The sequence below is a fragment of the Pseudonaja textilis genome, chromosome 1, assembly GCF_049901715.1.
Source record: "Pseudonaja textilis isolate UNSWEBS1 chromosome 1, rPseTex1.2, whole genome shotgun sequence".
Taxonomy (NCBI): domain Eukaryota; kingdom Metazoa; phylum Chordata; class Lepidosauria; order Squamata; family Elapidae; genus Pseudonaja; species Pseudonaja textilis.
The window spans coordinates 160,878,563-160,897,483 of NC_141990.1; the positions used below are offsets into that span (position 1 = coordinate 160,878,563).

General features: G+C 35.7%; 1 protein-coding gene across 4 annotated transcripts in view; it reads right to left on the reverse strand.

The window, feature by feature from the left end:
* The window catches only part of AGAP1 (ArfGAP with GTPase domain, ankyrin repeat and PH domain 1), a 372,362-nt gene that overhangs the window by 198,254 nt on the left and 155,187 nt on the right, over positions 1 to 18,921 (reverse strand). For all 4 annotated transcript variants that reach the window (XM_026707846.2, XM_087919564.1, XM_087919565.1 and 1 more), the window contains one exon: positions 8,233 to 8,337. In XM_026707846.2, the coding sequence (XP_026563631.1) occupies positions 8,233 to 8,337 (105 nt within the window). The remainder of the gene's footprint in view (positions 1 to 8,232; positions 8,338 to 18,921) is intronic.

Here is an 18,921-nt window from a genome sequence, read left to right on the forward strand (position 1 = left end):
GTTGGAATAAGCATGTGGAAATTACCTCTGGTTCTGTTTTTGTAACTTTTGGTCTAAGCTTTTCAGTGAACTTTAGATTTTTAGCTGACTCAATAGATTTGGCTTTTGGAGTCTAAACAAGATATTTTTGTATGAAGTGCAGAGACTGCTGTGAGGGGGGCGAACAGTTCCATTTTAAACAATACTTAAAAATATGGATATTTGTGGTCACATACTGTAAAGCTTTCCCCCCTCTTTTTCCCCTCTTTCACCCCTCTTTTCCCCCTTTTTTGCCTCTTTTCCCCTCTTCCGTTTGAGGCCCTTTTAGATAACAGTGCTGATTCACCACCACAAGAGGGAGCCTATGATGTTGCTGATTCTGCTTAAGAAAACTTAGTCCTATTAAATCCAGTGAAATATAGCCTTCAAATCTACAAACCTGTAACTTATAATTTTAAAAAGTTTAATTTTTTCGATCTTAAAACCAAGGATGTCTACATGGAAGAAGACAAAGAAACTTTCAGGAGAAATAGAACTTTTAAAGACATTTGTGGTTTTAATACTAATTAAAAATGATTCAAAATCTGCAGATAAAGCTGGAAACCAAGATCGATGAGCTCGTAAGGGAGCTCCAGTAAGAAATTAAAGCTCTAAAAGGAGATATGAAACAGGTGAAAGCCAGAATAGATTGTATGGAGCATGGAATGGAGAAGACAAATGCCATATGTGAAATGGAATTAGTTGAGATCACATATTTGGAAGCTTGGATTAAAGAATTTCAATTAAGATTTCATGGAATACCTGAACAACCAGGAGAAGATATCAGATCAAAGATGGTGAAGGCCTTGGCTGAGTTAACCAATATTATTGTTTTGAAGGAAATTCCAGTTAGAATTTTGAGAAAAAGGAAAGCTTATGCTTTCCTTACCGATATCCTGAAGCAAAGAAAAATCTTATTTCATTGGAATGAGCAAAGATTTTGGCTGAATTCCATAGATAAAGCTAAGGGTTTTTTTGATCAGATATAAGTTAATTCTCGATCCATGTGGAGAAATAGGTATAGAAAACAAGTTAGTGACCAACTAAGATTTTTAAAAAGTGGTTGTACAAGACCTTAAAGTTGACATTGAAGAAGACATGACAGAGAGAAGAAGAAAGAAAGAAGTGGCCAAGGTATACAGGAATCCATTATGGTGCTTAAAGATTAAGATTAAGTTTATCATGTGGTATATTAATGGAGCAAATGCTCCATCGAAGCATAAAAAATTATTTCACTATTTGAGGAAACTCAATTTGGATATAATCTGTCTTCAAGAAATACATATTAAGAAACAAGAAATATTTGATAAATAAACGATTAAGAGAGGAAATTATATCAGCTGGTGTAAAAAAGATTAATGGAGTTGCTTTATATATAAAACCCCAATTTAAAAAAGTAAGCTACTTATAGCAGATGACCAGAGTAAATTTGTAGCCATGGAAATTGAACTTAATGGGATAAAATTAATAGTAGTGGCTGTGTATAGGCCAAATGATAATAGAAGCCATTTTTTAAATCATTTAATAGACCAGTTACTGCCTTTCTCATATGGAAACTGGTTTATGTTGAACGGTTGGAATAGAGTGATTACACCAGCTTTGGATAGAACATCCACCAAAGGGGTTAAACCCTCAGGGGGTATATTATCTAAGACTTTTTTTTTTTTGAGATGACGGATAATCTAGTATTAATAGACTCATGGAGATATAAAAACAGAGATGCTAGAGAATATACCTTCTTCTCTGAAAGACATAAATCTTTTTCAAGAATTGATATGATATAGATATCTAAAAATCTTGCAAATAAAATTCTGAAAGTGGACTCTGACTAAATCTTTCTCAGACCATAATCCAGTGCTTTTAGTTTTAAGAGGAAAGAGCTTGAATTTCAGATGGAGACTAAATGAAGCTATTTTGCAAAAGGAAAGGATTGTAAAAGACCGCAAAAAGTAATTGCAGGAATACTTTGAGAATAAACTTGGGAAGGGGGACAAGCTTAATGACAGCATGGGATGCTAGTAGCTAGCAGTTAAAAGGGGCTATTTTGTACAGTACAATTGCATAGAGAAGACAAAAAATCTCAGGAAAAGATATTGAATGCAATTAGACAGAAAGAAAACACAATTGCAAAAGACACCTATGGACACTAAAATTCTATACCATATTAAACTATTATGGCAACAATTATCTATGTTAACTGTACAGGACATAGAAACAAAATTGAAATATGCGAAACAAAGACATTTTGAATTTGCTAAAAAAACCAGGCAGATGGTTAGCATATAAATTAAGAAAAGAAACAGAAAAGACAATGATTGGAACATTTTCTTAAGGCAATAATGTAATAACAGACAATTAACTCATAAAAAACTCATTAAAAAGTGCTTTCTTAATTTTTAATCAAATTTGTATAAAAAAATTAAAATTTACATTAAATTATAATCTAAAAGAGAATTTCTATAAGATGACGTATCATTGATATTTAACACCAGATAAGTTATCCAATATGTATAAAGGCATGTCAGATGAATGTTGGCAGTGTAAAAATAAAGAAGGGACTTCTTATCATCTATGGTGGACATGTGATAAAAAAAAATTGGAGTATGATTCATAGTTTAATACAGAAAATTCTAAAAACCGTGACTTCCTATTGGACTTCCTTGCCGACAGACCAAAATCCGTGATTGTCCGTGGTTTCAGTTCATACTCTCCTGTTGGAGGGCCCCACTCGAACTGATTTGGGGCCAGAGCCACCCCATAGAAGTGGTGAAGAAGGGGGAGACTGCCAGCTGGGTCGAGGAGAGCCGCATCTTCCCTCCCTGGCTTGGCAAACACTCCCCTCCGAAGACGGCAGTAGCAGTGGTCAAGATGGCCACCCTGAAGAGGAAAAGCTGACTGGGAAAAGAGTGTGCAGGAGTGGTGAAGAGGAGGGTGGCTTGAATGACTAGGCTAATCAGGTGCAACATCTAAATAAAAGGTACCCCAGAACTAAAATATTTAAGGATTTTTAAGAAAGACTCTTAAAGCGGCGACAGAGAAGTGAAGAAAAAAGGAGAAATTTGACAGCTGAAAATGGCTTTGAATTTTAAAAGAGAAGACTGGGGAAGATACTTGTTTAAATTGGTAAATATATTATCCTGATACTAAATAAGCAAAGATAAAGCTGGACTTGAATGTGTCAAAGGAAAAAATAAATAATTTTGAATTTTAAAAGCCATTAAAGAGAAAAAAAGTGGAGGAAAAAGGGTGAAATTTGGACATAGCAGAGAGTGTCATCTAGTGGCAAAAGGAATTATTTGTGAATTATTATTTTTTCTACCTGATTCTCTTAAAGGACTGACACAAAGTAAGTGAAATCGTTATACAATAAAATAGAGCCAGTGGAAAGTGAAAGTGGAGCACTGAACTTTGAAACAAAGAAAGAAGCAAGAAGAAACTGTTCTGGGACTCTTTGGTGATTTTGGAATATATACAAATTTTGGATATTGGATTACTTGATGAACTAATTTAAATTAACTGTTGGAAATAACTTTTAAACATTAAATTAAATTAAATTATTGGGCAGAAGTGTTTAAAGATGGCAGAACTTTTTCTGGAATTGAAAATTGAACTAGGAAACATGAAAGAAAAGCTGCAAGAGGAAGGGAAATCATTTAGCTTTGCTCTACATTTTTAGAAATGGCGATCTCAGAATATGAAGAACACCAAGGAGTGCCAGAGGAGAGGAAGAGCTGAATAAAGAAGAGGCCATTTTTTTAAAAAAGTGGAGCAACGAGGGTTAAAGGAAAAAGGGGAAAGAATGGGAATTAAGAATTGGAGATTTGAGGAGGTAATCAAAAAAGGGAATAGTTTGAAATCCAAATAACATATAAGGAAACAGCAGAAAAGAGAATTACAGAAGGAAGCTTTAGAGAGGGAGGGGGATAAAAACTGGAGTAAGAAAAGGAGGGGGAAAATGAAAAGGAAAAAAAATAATAAGAAACAGAATCAGGAAACAATGAAATATGGAAATCGAACAAAAATGAAAAGAAATTGTTTATTTAAAAGACACAGAGATAATGGTTAACTATGAATTAAGAGAAAGCATTCTGCAAGGTGATAAGGGATAGTACAAACGTATTAGAACTAACAAACTATTTAGAAAGTAGGAAAATATAGATTATTAAAGTGGAAGATTGAAACTGATATTGTTTGTAACTATAATGCTCGTTAATTGTTAAACTAAATATAGAGATAAATGGAATAAATGTGAAAGAAAGAGAAAATATGATAAATTTATTGGCTATGTTTCATTAACATATGGCATATAATTGAAATGAATTATGAGGATTGTTGTAAAGATTATAAATAGAGATAAATGGAATAAGGTGAAAAAAGAGAAATGATATGTTTATTAATCATACCTAATGAATCAGAGAATACAGCTGAAATTAATTATAAGAATGGTTGTAATGAGATTAATATCAGTTTCTATGATGCATTGAACAGATTAATTTTTCTTTTTGAAATTTGAAATGTATTTGAGGTAATTTAAGGGGAAAATACCATGCGGAATCTGATGGAAAAGCTATATATGTTATGTATTTGTTAAGGAATGATTGTTATAAATGTTTAAGGGGATAATTAAAAGTTGAATGTTTTATGGGATTTAAAAGGGAATTAATTATAAACTATAGGGGTGGCACATTTTAATTGGCAACTGCAGGGGAAATCTTTGTTTTGTAATGTTTGAAATGAGGAGAAAATTTTTGGAAATGATGAAATAAGAACATGCGATAAAATTGTAAACACAACAGATAAAAGTATAAGTATAATTACTATGAAGATGTGAGAATTTGTTAAAGGGAAAAAAAAACAGGTTAAGAAATGAATGGGGAATCTATAAAATAAGCCTGAGGGAAATATTTGAGAAAAATGATAGAGAATACACAAAGTAGTGGTAAGATATGAAATTAAATATGAAAGATGAATATGTAATTGAAACTATGTCTGTATGGAGATGTGAAAACCTCGAATCATGCTGTTCACTAAAAAAAGATGTTTTTTTTCTTTTGTTTTGTGAAAACTGAAATAAAATTTTATTTAAAAAAGAAAAAAGAAAATTCTGAAAACAGAGATAAAAATGAATATAAAACTTTTCCTTCTGGGTCTAGTGGAAAAAGAACTGGAGAAAAAAATTATTAGTATATATGTTGACAGCAGCAAGACTACTTGTCATGCTCCTATCGGAGCCTGAATTTGCAGAGGAGGACAAGTTGGAGCTAGAACCTACAGAGATCGAGGGGCCGGCTTCATTGGCTTCAGAGAAATGTGGGGAAGAACAGGACAAGGCATCCCAGGGTCCCTCAGGATTGGGATGGCTTGTTAGCAGGGAGGAATGAGGGCAGGATGACAGAGAGGGCAAGGAATAGAAATGAGGAGCGATGGAGCTCAGGCGATGAGGACCGCCCCCTTCTGATCCCCGAGCACAGACAGTGGAGAGAAGGTGGGAACAGTGCAGGCCAACCCAATGACTCGGGAGGAGAGCGCCCCACCCCTCTTCACAAGGCACAACTGGGGACTGAGATTTAAGGAGACGCTGTGGGAAGGAGCATTTGTTGGGAACAAACACTGAATTTGTAGTTTGGTATGCCAGTACAGTCATTTGGAATTTGCAGGACAGCTTGCTTCTTCCTTGCTTCATGGACTCAGTGATTCTCCCTTGCTTCGTGGACTCATTGTTTATTCTTTGCTTTGTGGACTCATTGCTTGTTCCTTGCTTCATGGACTCATTGTTCCTTGCATCATGGACTCATTTCCCTGTTCCCTTACAATACTAGACAATACAGTAGTCAAATTTCTAGATTCTATCATATATCAAGACATCAAAATCAGAAAATATTAGAGATGAAAAGGATATAAAAGGGATGAAAATTAATAAGGAAGAATTTAAATTGCGAGCATTCGCAGATGATCTGGTTTTCATTTTAGAAGATCCACTAGAAACAGCACTAAAACTGACAGAAAAGATAGAGGTATATGGAAAGGAGGCTGATTTGAAAATAAATAAAGACAAAACAAAGATTTTGACAAAGAATATGTTATTAAGACAAAAGGAAGAATTGGCGGATGTTTTGAAAATTCAAGTCACAAATAAGATCAAGTACTTGGGATACATTTGACAGCAAGATCTAGCACACTTAAAGAGAATAACTGTATTAAACCCAAGGAGCAGATAGCGCTAGATTTGGCGAAATGTGAAAACTTACAATTGTCATTAATAGGGAGAATATCAACAATCAAAATGAATATATTACCCAGAATTTTATATTTGTTCCAAACAATTCCAATTAGGTTTGGAAAAGATTATTTTGAAGATTTAAATAAAATTGTGTTGAAATATATATGGCAAGGTAAGAAAGCGAGAATAAAACTAAAACTCTTGCAAGATGCTAGAATAAGAGGAGGATTTGGTTTGCCTAATTGGGAGTTGTACTATCAAGCTACAAATTTGATGTGGGTTAAGGAATGGATAACATTAAGAAATACTAGATTGTTGACATTAGAAGGACATGATCTGTTGTTGGGGTGGCATGCCTTCCTATGATATAAAGGAACTAAAACACAGGGGTACTTTAGAAGACATTATATACGGGAGTCTCTGTGGTTAAACTGGGAGAAGATTAAAAGACAATGTTATTTGAAAATTCCAGTCTGGCTATCGACTACTGACGCATTTTCTTATCCTATAAGTTATTAAGAAGTTATTAAGAAAATATTGGAATCTGCTGAAATGATTAGATTGACATTTGAAATCAGAGAACAAGATAAACAATTTTATAAGATTTGGGATTTATTTTATCAATGGTTAGACAATAAAACATTGTAATGAAATATGTAGATTTTTAGAATCTAATGAATATATAAAGATGTATTATTTTTTTCATTACAATATAATTATAGGATAGATTTGGGATGATAATATGAATTGTCATAAAACAAATCAAGTAAAATATGGACTATCTCATAAAACATGAATGAATAATAGTATAGTCAAATGATTGATTAACAATGATATTAATGTATTTAGGAATATTTGATTGACAATATGAGAATATATACAATGTAATTGTAAGTGATGACTATGAAGTGGATGCACAAAACAATTTGTAAACCAACCGACACACTGTATGTATATATGTGGAAGATGGCTTGATGTTTTTATGTTGTGTTTGTCTACGTTTGTCTTAAAAAACAATAAAACTTTTTTCCAAAAAAAGAAAGAAAGAAAGCTCAAACTGCTCAAGGAGTTGCTGATACAGTTCTACAGAGGAAAAATATCTGCACCTCTATAACTGTCTAGTTTGGTTCTGCAATCCAACAAGACAGAAACAGACTTCAGAGGATAATTAAGACTGCAGAAAAAGCAATTTCTACCAATCTGCCTTCCATTGAGGATCTGTATACTGCACAAGTCCAAAAGAGGGCTGTGAAAATATTTACAGACCCCTCACATCCCGGACATAAACTGATTCAACTCCTTCCCTCAAAACGACACTACAGAGCATTACACACCAGAAGAATTAGACACAAGAACATTTTTTTCCCAAACACCATCACTCTGCTAAACAAATAATTCCCTCAATACTGTCCAACTATTTACTAAGTCTGCATTACTATTACTATGAATCTTCTCATCACTCCTATAACCCATCCACTCCCACTTGTGATTGTTTAACTATAACTCTGTTGCTTGTACCCTTACTATTTATATTGACTGTTTCCTAGTATGATTTGATTGCTGATTTGTACCCTATTATATTAAGTGTTGTACCTTATGATTCTTAACAAATGTATCTTTTCTTTTTATGTACACTGAGAGCATATGCACCGAGACAAATTCCTTGTGTGTCTAATTCATTATCATTCATTCATTATCATTATTAGAATTTCAACTGGAATAAATAATGCAAATCAGCTCCTTAATCTTAAACTTTTCTTGTTTTTGATGATACTTCACAGTATATTATATTTTTATGTGTTTATTTATTACATTTTTACACTGCACATCTCCCTTAAATGTTACTTTGGGCAGAGTCCAGTTGATTACAAACTCTCTAATTGTAAAATTCCAATGTTATTTATTAATTAGGCTGTTCTTTTTCATTGATAGGATTGTTGTTCTTTTGTAGACTAAGTTTGATTATAGAACTTGATCTATGTATGCATACTTACATGTAAGCTTGGATGGTAGGTCAATACACCATCGTCCCCAAGAGTAACATATTTCTTCTTCCACTCTTTATTTAATGATTTACCACTTCTCTTTAAAAGCATTCCCTGTTGAAAAAAAAATAGCAAAGCTAAATTAAAACAAATTATTTGTCCACAAATTTCTGAACTATAGAATGACTTGTTTTAAATTAGATTGAAAGAACACGAGCCAGGACCAGCACTAGAATAAATAGTGCCTTGGGAATAGTATTCTTTTGGTTAACCTTTTATTAGTTCAAATGCTGAATCATCTCTGTTAGGTTTAGAGGGAACCTTGGACTTGTTTCGAAGGCTCTGAGATTCTAGCTGATGTTTAAGGCACCAATGGCCTTGAATCAGTTTTCACTAATGCAGTCTGCCTGCTACCAGAAAAACTCCCCAATTTATGGAGGAAGATGAAGCAACTTAGAATGCTACTTCTACTTTGTAGTCAATTTTTTTCCCTCTTATCTTGTCAGTAGATAGATGGCTAGTGACCCTTGTTCAAAGTGAGCAGACCCTCTAACTAAAGAGGGGCCAGAGAAACATCCATAATACTTTTGAGAAATCAATTTAACACATCTATTAGATTTATTCTCAATTAAAATTTGTTCCTGTATAACTGAATGAGATAGATCTATTTGGGTTACCTAGGAAGAGTTTGACCTGTTGCTCCTGAGGAAACAGATAGGGCCTTTGGAGTTATAAGTGCAGAATTTGTCAGTCTTTAGTTTCCACATGAAGAGTAAATGGCAGTTATGACATTTTATGCACCAGTTATGTCCATTCTTGAATCAGGAGCCTAAGGCATGGTCATTCATGTTCTAAATGGGTTTGTTCATTAAGGTCACTCAGAAGTTGCAACTAGTCTAGAATGCAGTGATTGGGCATGGTATGATCAGGTAACACTACTACTTTATGAGACTCCCGGGAGGTTTCTAGAAGAGTACTATTTACGATCTATAAAGCTCTTCATAGTTCAGGTTATTTGTAAGAGTGTCTGTCTTCTGCCCATCCCTCAAGATCTGACAATCTGGAGCATGTGCTAATCTTTCTATCAAACAACTCCACCTGATGGGACCAGAAGGCATTGTCTGTCATGATATCTACCCTTTGGAACAGCATAACTTACCACTTACCCCAAGGTTCAGATAGCCTTCTACAAAGTGTTGAAAACCTGACTCTTCCACCAGGCATTGGACTAGGGTGTTACATATATAATGGTTTAGGGCAAGGGTCTTCAAACTTGGCTAGTTTAAGACTTGTGAACTTCAATTCCCAGAATTCCTGAGCTAACATGACTGGAGGAGTAATTTTGGGAGTTGGTCCACAAATCTTAAAGCTGTCCAGTTTGAAGACCCCGGGTTTAGGATAATGATTATAGTTGGCACCAGTTAATTATTGTTTTTATTTTTATTCTGGTTGTTTTTTAACGATAGATATCTAGTGACATCTTTTGTGAATTGGGCAATCTTTAAACGGATTAAGTAAATAAAACTCAAGTAGGGAATATAAATTAGATTTTTAAAGATTTTTTTAAAAGAAACAAGCTGAAATTTGGTACACAGTTGCAGTAGGGTCCTCTGAGGCACATATTAAAAATCCTATTAAGCAAAAGCAGCCATTTTTGATATACAAAAATAACTATCCTACTAAGTAAGATTCTGTATCAAATAGAAGGAATATTCTGGTGTGCCATTGTTCATCTATTTGCTAAGATTATGTATACTATCAAAACCTGACTATTACAATGGTTGATAAATATTGAAAATGAAATCTATACCAAGTTTTTAATGTCCACAATCAAAATGACAATTTATAATAGATGAAATCCAATGCACTGAAATTCTCACACTGAAATGTTATTCAGTTTTACACAATCTAATTTTAATTCATTTTTTAATCCACTCCTAATATATAGAGTAAGACTACCAAATAATATTTAACAAATCTTAACTTTACAGTGTGTATGAGAGCACATTTACAGGCAATCAACATTTATACAACTTTTGGAAAGGAAAGAGGATTGGAATATCATGACTTTATCCTTTCCTGAGTATCAATGCATATTGATGTGCTTTTTTTCTTCTAAATAACACTATAGGAACAATTTTTTCTACATAGTGATGTTAACTGTAACATTGACATATTTCTTTAAATATTATTCATCAAAACCTTATAGCGCTATACAAAAAATAACTGTCATTGTGATATAAACGTACATGAACGCAAAGACTATTTATATTGTATTATTTGTGCTAGGATGTCATTTATATGTCATCAAAAATTGTGATTGTATTAATTTGCATACAGAATGAAAAATGTTTCAATACACAATACAGCTTTTAAGCCAGATAAAAAATATGTGGTGTGATTCAAATAATTTAACAACCGGTTCTCTGACCTAATGACCGGCTGCATGGGCATGGCTGGGTGGATGTGGCCAGGGTGTGTGAGCAAGAGGTGTGAACTACACAGAAATACACTTTTGTTTGATTATGGAGAAATATCCCCAAAGTCAGATGTACACTAAATGAAGACTGACGTTTAGCTACACACCTTCCAAGCAAACAGCAAATTTTGAAGCTCCAGGAAAAGAGGATTCATTTTAAGATGAGTAACCACAGTTTGCATGTTGGAGGTTCCTAAAGGAATGCTGGGAAACTCTGTATTTTAAAGAACATTTGAGGGAGGGGTACAGAATAGCCCTTCTCTGCCTGAGGCTGTAGAGACCTGGCACCAATCAAAACACTGTTTGTGAAGTAACTGATCAACACTAACAGGGTAAGCCACTAGTATATGAAAATAAGAGCAAACTCCACTCCCTTTTAGTACTGATGATGTTACCTAGTTTGGTAATGAAACATCTGCAAGAAAACCATTAAGCTCAGAGAGCACCAAGGACCCCACAGTTCAACACTGAGCTACAAATATTCTCTTCTATTGATAAACACGTTTTGGTTAGAGGGACTCAGAGCCTGTGTTATATGAGATGGCTCCCAGTGGATTTCATTCTAAAGTTTGATATGATTTCTGTAAATAAGGAATGTAGAATTATAATGGCTGAGTATTTGATCCTTCACACATCAAAAAAATACAAAGCTAAGAGATAAACAAATAAAAAACAGATTTGCAAAAAGAAAAGGCTTAGGAAAGAAAAAGAGTGAAAGTGTAAGAAAGAAAGAAAAGAAGGAAAACTGAAAAAGAATGACTTCCAACTTTCTTTGATACAGATGTAAGTAAAAAAATACCATACTCTTACTCTAAGATTAACATTTATCAACATTATTTCCATAATCCCATATCTAATCATCAAAGCCCAGATCAACTTTTAATTTCAGTTTCTCACAAAAAGTCCAGTAATGGTTCATATCGCTTTAATCACTATTTGTTAAGTAAACCACAACTGATTTATTTAAGTGCACCAAACTCTAAATAAAATATGAATGGAAAATCCTAAACTCTAGTGTAGACCTATGCTTCTCAATGTTGGCAACTTTAAGGTGCATGGACTTCAATTCCCAGAATTCCGCAGGCAGCATGAAGTTCGCCCATCTTAAATTTGCCAAGACTGAAAAACGCAACTGAAAATTTACAGATAGGGATTTTTCCATCCCTCTTTTGCTGATTCTTACTTACTTATGAGCAATCATAATGCAAATCCTCACTTCCACCCCGTCCCAGAATAACCACAATTCCCTCACTAACCTGTTTTCCAGTTCCATTCTCCTGCGTGCAGGGCAACAAAAGAAGACCATGTGACTACCAGTTTTCAAAAAGTCCAGTCAGATCTTCCAATATTTCGGGGGGGAGATCTCATGAAATTGGAAGTTTTGAACTTATTTGATTCCTCACTTGGTGCAGAATTCCAATTGATGTCAGGGTAATTGAAGTCCCCCATAACTATTGTAGTGTGTTTCCTACATATATTTGTTAATTGGTTAGCAAAAGGGACATCTATTTTTTTCTGCTTGATTGGGTGGCCTATATTTTACACCAAAGGCCCTGTCATTCTTTTTGTCTTTTATATTGACCCATATGCATTTCTGTAGCAATGTAGTGGTCCTTTACATACAGCGCAACTCCACCTCCTCTTTTATGGGATCTGTTTTGTTTTTTTTAAGAGTTTGTATCCTTCTATCAGTATGTTCCAGTCATGGGTTACATCCCACCAAGTTTCTGTTATTCCAACTATATCATATCATGTATTCATGTATTAATAATTCAAGTTCACCTTGTTTGTTTCCCAGACTTTGTGCATTTGTATATAGGCACTTGAGATCTTTATGTCTGACTTTGGGTATGCTTCCTATGTCTCCTATTATTTGGTATTTGAGTTTGTCCTCCTTCCCATCCTTCCTTACTTCATTATTTGAGTTGTTTTCTAGGGTTTTTTGCTTGGAATTAGGTTCTGGAGATCGTAAAGATTGGTCACCCTCCCTACTCAATATTAGTTTAAAGCCCTCCTGATAAGTTGAGCCAATTGTTTTCCAAAAACATTCTTCCCAGGCTTTGGGAGGTGCAGTACATCCCTTGTCAAAAGCCCATCATGGAGAATCCAAAGGTTTTTTTGGTGATACCAACCCTTTAGCCAGTAGTTCGCTTCTAGAATCCTTTGTTCTCTTACCGGATGTTGTCCTTTCGTTGACAGTGCAGATGAAGAAAACTACCTGTGCACCTAGTTCTTGAGTTTCTTGCCTAGCTGCTTGTAATCACTCAATATTGTTTTCAAGTCCTTTTTTGTGTCATTCGTCCCTACATGTAGTAGTAGAAATCTGTGGGACTAATTATTTTGGTTAGGTTCTCAGTCACATCCTTGATTTTTGCTCCAGGGAGACAACATACCTCCCTGGATTGTATGTCCGGTCTACAGATGGCTGGTTCTGTTTCTTTGAGAATAGAATCTCCTATCATCTTTTTAAGGGGGTACAGTCTGGGATACTTTTCTGTTTATCCCAGGTGAGTGTGTTGATGTCACTTTTTTTTAGGGATATTGGATGATGTCTCTTTTCTAAGTGTTTGCATGTTTTCTTACAGGGGGAGGTTGTGGATCTGAGTATTTTCAACAAGGGGAGCAACTGGTTGCTCAGTTTTAATGGGGCTGCTTCTGCTTGGTTTAGATTGGAAAAAGGAGGTTTGTTAGATATGTGCTGCTTCTTTGTTTGATTATTGTGTTACCTTCTATATGTGACATACTTTCATTTGTCTTCCTCCAAGAGTTTATCAGCAGAGTCAAATCTTCTAGGAGTTATTTGTTCATTATTTGGTTCAATTTGGAGATAGCTTTCTTGTGTAGGTTGGAGTTTGGCTAGAGCTGCTTCTAAATCCCTTACTTTTTCCTCCAGTAGTTCACATTATATTTAGATTTTATATTAAATTATATTTAATACATGTATAATTTGGGTGTTCTTTGGGCATAAGATCAGGGGTGGGATGCTACCGGTTCTGCCTGGCTCTGTAGAACCGGTAGCTCTGAAGAGCAGCAGACACAGAACCGGTTCTGCGCAGTGCTTATCAGCTGTCCGGGAGGCACAGTTTTTATTGTATTACACGTGTGCACAGCACGCAAAATGTAAGTACCAAACCAGTAGTAACACCAGTTGAATCCCACCCCTGCATAAGACATACATGGAACATATATTGCATCCCATAATAGTATCAGTCACCTGTTCCATGAGTTTGTTTCTTTTTGCTGGTTCTTTTAAGGGTAGAAGGTTCTGAATCTTTTTTTTTTCCTGCCTTCTAATGCTTGTCTTTATACCTTGTTATTTATTTTACTTGCTTATTATTATGTTAGTTTTATTTATCCCTTTCTTCCCTATATTTTAAAAAAGTTTTTGAGTTCCAGTTCCCCCTTATCTGATTATTTAAGACTTGCGTAATTTATTTGATTGACCTTTATTAATCCTATTCTTCCTTGATTTCTAATTTTCCACTCTTGTCCTTATTATTTGCCTATTTATTTATCTTTTATTTTCTGTCTTGTATTTATTTTTATTCTCTACCAGGATCTGCCTATTCGACCTCAGGCTTAATTTGTTGCCTTCACTTCCCTTGTTTGCTGCTCTGGCCTCTTGTTATTTCTCTGCCAGCTCCCTTCTGTCCTTCAGTGCTCCAGTCTTTTCAGCCTCACCTGGACAGCTCTCTCGACCTGCCATGCAGCTTTCCAGTCAGCTCAGCTCTGCTGTCAGCCTGCTTCACTAGCTCTCCACTCAGCTCCACCATCGCTTTTCCAGTTGCTCTCTGCAGTGCTCTCAGGCTTTGCTCGTGTAGTGCCCTGTGCTGCTGCTTGCTCCCTCTCTCCTCCCTGCTTCTTTTTGCTTTGGGGCCATCTCTTTTTCCCCAAAGATGCGAGGAAACGCAAGACAGGAGGCTCCTGTATACCAGGCCTGGGCCAAAGCTAGTCGAGAAACCCAAGCCATGCGCTGCTGAAGTGCACGTGTTTCCTTTGAAGCAGCTGCTGCCCTCCAGGTGAGAGATCTGTGGCTCAGTCTCTCTGTTGCTCAGACTCTCTGGTCTCAGGTTATTGGGACCTTAAGAATGCTGCAAAGAGTGCAATCCCTTAAACCGCAGAAGATCTAGACTCACAGCATCCTACTGAGCCTCCGGAGTGGATACCTCAAGCACTCACAACTGCTCATCTCATGCAGCACCTGGTACTTTGAGCTTTCTTTGTAGTCTCATACTCCATATATTTAACATCTGCCGTGAAGAAGACCTGCATGCCTATACTGATATTTAAACCACCAAAAATGGCAAAATGGAAAGTGGATTTTGAAAACAGGTGCTATCAAAAGAGGTGGGAGGTAGAGTACCCATTTTTGACATTGAAGATAAGGCTGTATGCCTTGTTTGCAGAGCTAATGTAATGCTAACTGGGTTGTATTCCAACCCAGTGTCCACACTCACGTGAATCACCATGTTCCACCAAAAAAAAAAAAAAACCTATTTGGAAGAGATATATGAAAGGAGATATATGAAATGAGTGATTATATACCTAAGATCAATATCCATCCTTAAGGCTGATAGGATTTAAAATAAAAAGATCAGTCTCTTATGGCTATACTAAAGGCAAGTAATCACAACAAAATTACAATGATAAGGAAGTAGATTTCATTTGGCCAATTTATCTGCAGACCTACAAGGCCCTTTCCAACTCTGTTAATCTGTATCTAATCTGTTGAGACATCATATGACCATCACCTGTAAATTTACTGCTGGCTTCTCCAATGACTCTGCTTCTTAGAAGCCAGCTGTGAAGTTTGTAAATGGTAATTGTGTGACCATGGGATGCTGTGACAGTTGTAAATGCCCTCTAATTACAAAGCACAGGAATCCTTAACACGTGACTTCAGGGATGCTGTGACAGTTTAAAGGAAAGGGTTGGTTGTTTCTTTTTCAATACTTTAAAAACTTTGACTGGTTGCTAAACAGGGCAGTCATTAAATGAACACTACTTGTACTAGCTTTAACAGCTGTTAAAAAGCTGTTTTACCAGCTTTTTAAAAAAAGTATGCTTTTGTAAGCAGAAGCAAAAGCAAAAGCAACTTTGTTTCTAGTCCAGAAAGTCAATGTGATGTGAAATATATAGTACAAATCTTAAATACTACAAAGTTAACTTTATAGATGTAATTATGATCCAAAATCTATTAAGAAGCCACTGCAGCCTCAATCTGTAGTAAAACATTACACATAAATGGAGAAGCGCACGTTCACTGAACCAGTTGTTATACCAGTTGAATCACACCCGATTATGTTATGCCTCTTTCAAAGATACAGAAACTGTGTAAATTAATCACCATATTACCTTTTAAAAACCTTTAAGATAGATCAACAGGTGATCTGGATTAACCATACTGCTGTTATTTCAAAATCTTTCAAGCAATAATCTACAATCAAAACTGAAACTTTTCCTCACATTCAGAAGCCACAACCACAAGGAGAATCATTATCACAAGTAGTATAGATTTTAACCATAATAATATTAAGCCTGATGAAACTGAAAGTCTAATCTAATGATATATGTCTCTAGTTTTTCCCATTCCATTTTAAGGCAAAAGGGAATAATTGATCACTTAAAAACAAAATAATATTTTAAATGCAATATGCAACATGGGAACTAATTAATATCGACACCTAGAAATGGATAAACTCTACTTTTGCTTGTTTTTTTCTTTTAGGCAATAATAGCTTTCCATGAGTATTTCATCAATACCCATGAAAAGTTACTTCAGAAGTGTATGTGTGGACCACATCAAATACTATTAAATATTTAATAACTGCTTTGCCCCTACACTTACCATTCTAACTTGCTGCCCTGCAAAAACCTTACATATTGATTGATCTTGGTGATATTACACTTTCATTTTCTACAGTCATTTGGCCTATATTACTCTCTAGTTAAACAGAATGGTACTTCCTTATTTAAGTAGGGGCCAGGGGTATCAACTGTATCCAAACGTACACTATATTCTAATTAATAGGCTTCTGAATACCACTTTTTGTAATGGCATGTATTAATGACCATGGGAGGTATGCTGAAGAGACAGCTTAACCCACAAAAGAAATCTAGGTGTGGCAAACATCTCAGAAGGAACTCTCTTTAATTTCTTGAATTGTAAAGGCAAAGAGAGAGGTACTTTCAGATTTGCAGGGTTCTGCTAATGTACAGTACAGTAGAACTAGTCCACCTTGCCTTGCTTCATGTTTGAACTACCCGACTAAGCTGAACCTCTGCACAAAGAAAAGTCAGTGTAAACCCTACAACTTCAAAGAGCAAAGTGATGGTGGTCAAACACTGCATTGCTCCAGGATGTACATGCAGTTTTATCTTGTTATCTTAGACTGGAAGAATTTGATTGGCCTTTAGATATATTCAGTATTTCCCTTGTGTATATATAAAGAAATATTACAGAACAAATAAATGTATGCTCTGCTGAAAGTTTATGAAGGTATTTAGGGCGAGAGAGTTTGCTAGATTACAAGCAGCTAGGCAAGAAATTAAGAGTAAAGTGCACAGGTATTTTTTTATCTGTACTCCCAACGAAAAGTCAACATCCACAGTGAGAGAACAAAGGTTTTTGCAAGTGAACCACTCGCCAAGAGAACTCTGGATTTCTGGACCATGGTCTGCCTTACCTCTATGATTGGGCTTTTGGTAAGGGATGGACTGCATCTCACAAAAACTGGGAAGAATCATTTCAGAAAATGACTAGTTCAACTTATTCAGGAGGGCTTTAAACTAAAATCGAGGGAGGAGGGTGATCAATCTTTAGGATCTCCAGGACCTAATTCCAAGCAAATACCCCTAAAAAACAAATCAAATAATGAGGTAAGGAGCAATGGGAGGAAAGATAAACTCAAATACCAAATAGGAGATATAGGAAGGACACCTAGAGTCAGACTTAAAAATCTCAAATGCGTATATACAAATGCTCAAAGTTTGAGGAACAAACAGAGTGAACTTGAATTATTAATACATGAGGGTAGATATGATATAGTTGCAATTATTGAAACCTGGTGGGATCAAACTCATGACTGGAACATACTAATAGAAGGATACAAACTGTTAAAAAAACAGACTCCATAAAAAAGGAGGTGGAAATGCATTATATGTGAAAGACCACTATATTTTTACAGAAATGCACAAAACCAAAGACGAAAACTTTCCAGAATGCATATGGGTCAATACAAAAAGTGGGGGGTAAAGAATGACATTGCCATACAGGCCACCCAACCAAAAAATACATGTATTTTTTGCTAACAAATATATGTAGGAAACACATTATAATAGTAACGGGGGACTTCAATTACCCTGACATCAGCTGGAAGACTAATTCTGTATCAAATGAGAGATCGAAAAGGTTGCTTCCTTATGCAGGGAGGCACCCATTTGATCACTGCCCACACTTTTTCCAGGTCAATTTCATGCGATAGCCCAGATGGTCTATCTTCCCTTTGTGAAACTCACACTTGGAGAGCTTGGCGTAGAGCTTTGTGGCATGGAGCTTGTTTAGGACTGCACGGCAAGTTTCACATGCTCTGCTTTTGATTTAGTGCAAATTAATATGTTGTCAAGGTACACCAAAATTCCTTTGTAAAAGTGTTCATGGAGCACCTCATTTATCAGCTGCATGAACATGGCAGGGGCCTCTTGCAGTCCAAAAGGGAGCACGTTAAATTGAAAACATCCCAAGGGGCAGTTGAAAGTGATTTTCCATTCATCCCCTTCTTTAATTCTGACCTGGTAATGAGGCCTCCCTCAGGTCCAACTTAGAAAAAAATATTTCCCTTAGACAGCCTATCTTTCATTCATATTCAGAGGAAGGGGTCAAGCTACTTTCCAAGGCACCTGAAGGTTAGACAAGGAATAATGGATAGAAACTGATTAAGGATATATTCAACCTAGAAATAAGAAGAAATTTTCTGACAGTGAGAACTATCAACCAATGGAACAGCTTGCCTTCAGAAGTTGTGGGAGCTTCATCGCTGGAGGCTTTCAAGAAGAGATTGGACTGCCATTTGCCAGAAATGGTGTAGGGTCTCTTGCTTGGGGGAGGGTTGGATTAGATGACCTACAACTCTGTCCCTTCCAACTCTGTTAATCTGTTATCATGGGGGGTGTTATACATTTTCCATGCAAACTGTGTTCAGACCTTTATAATCCTCACA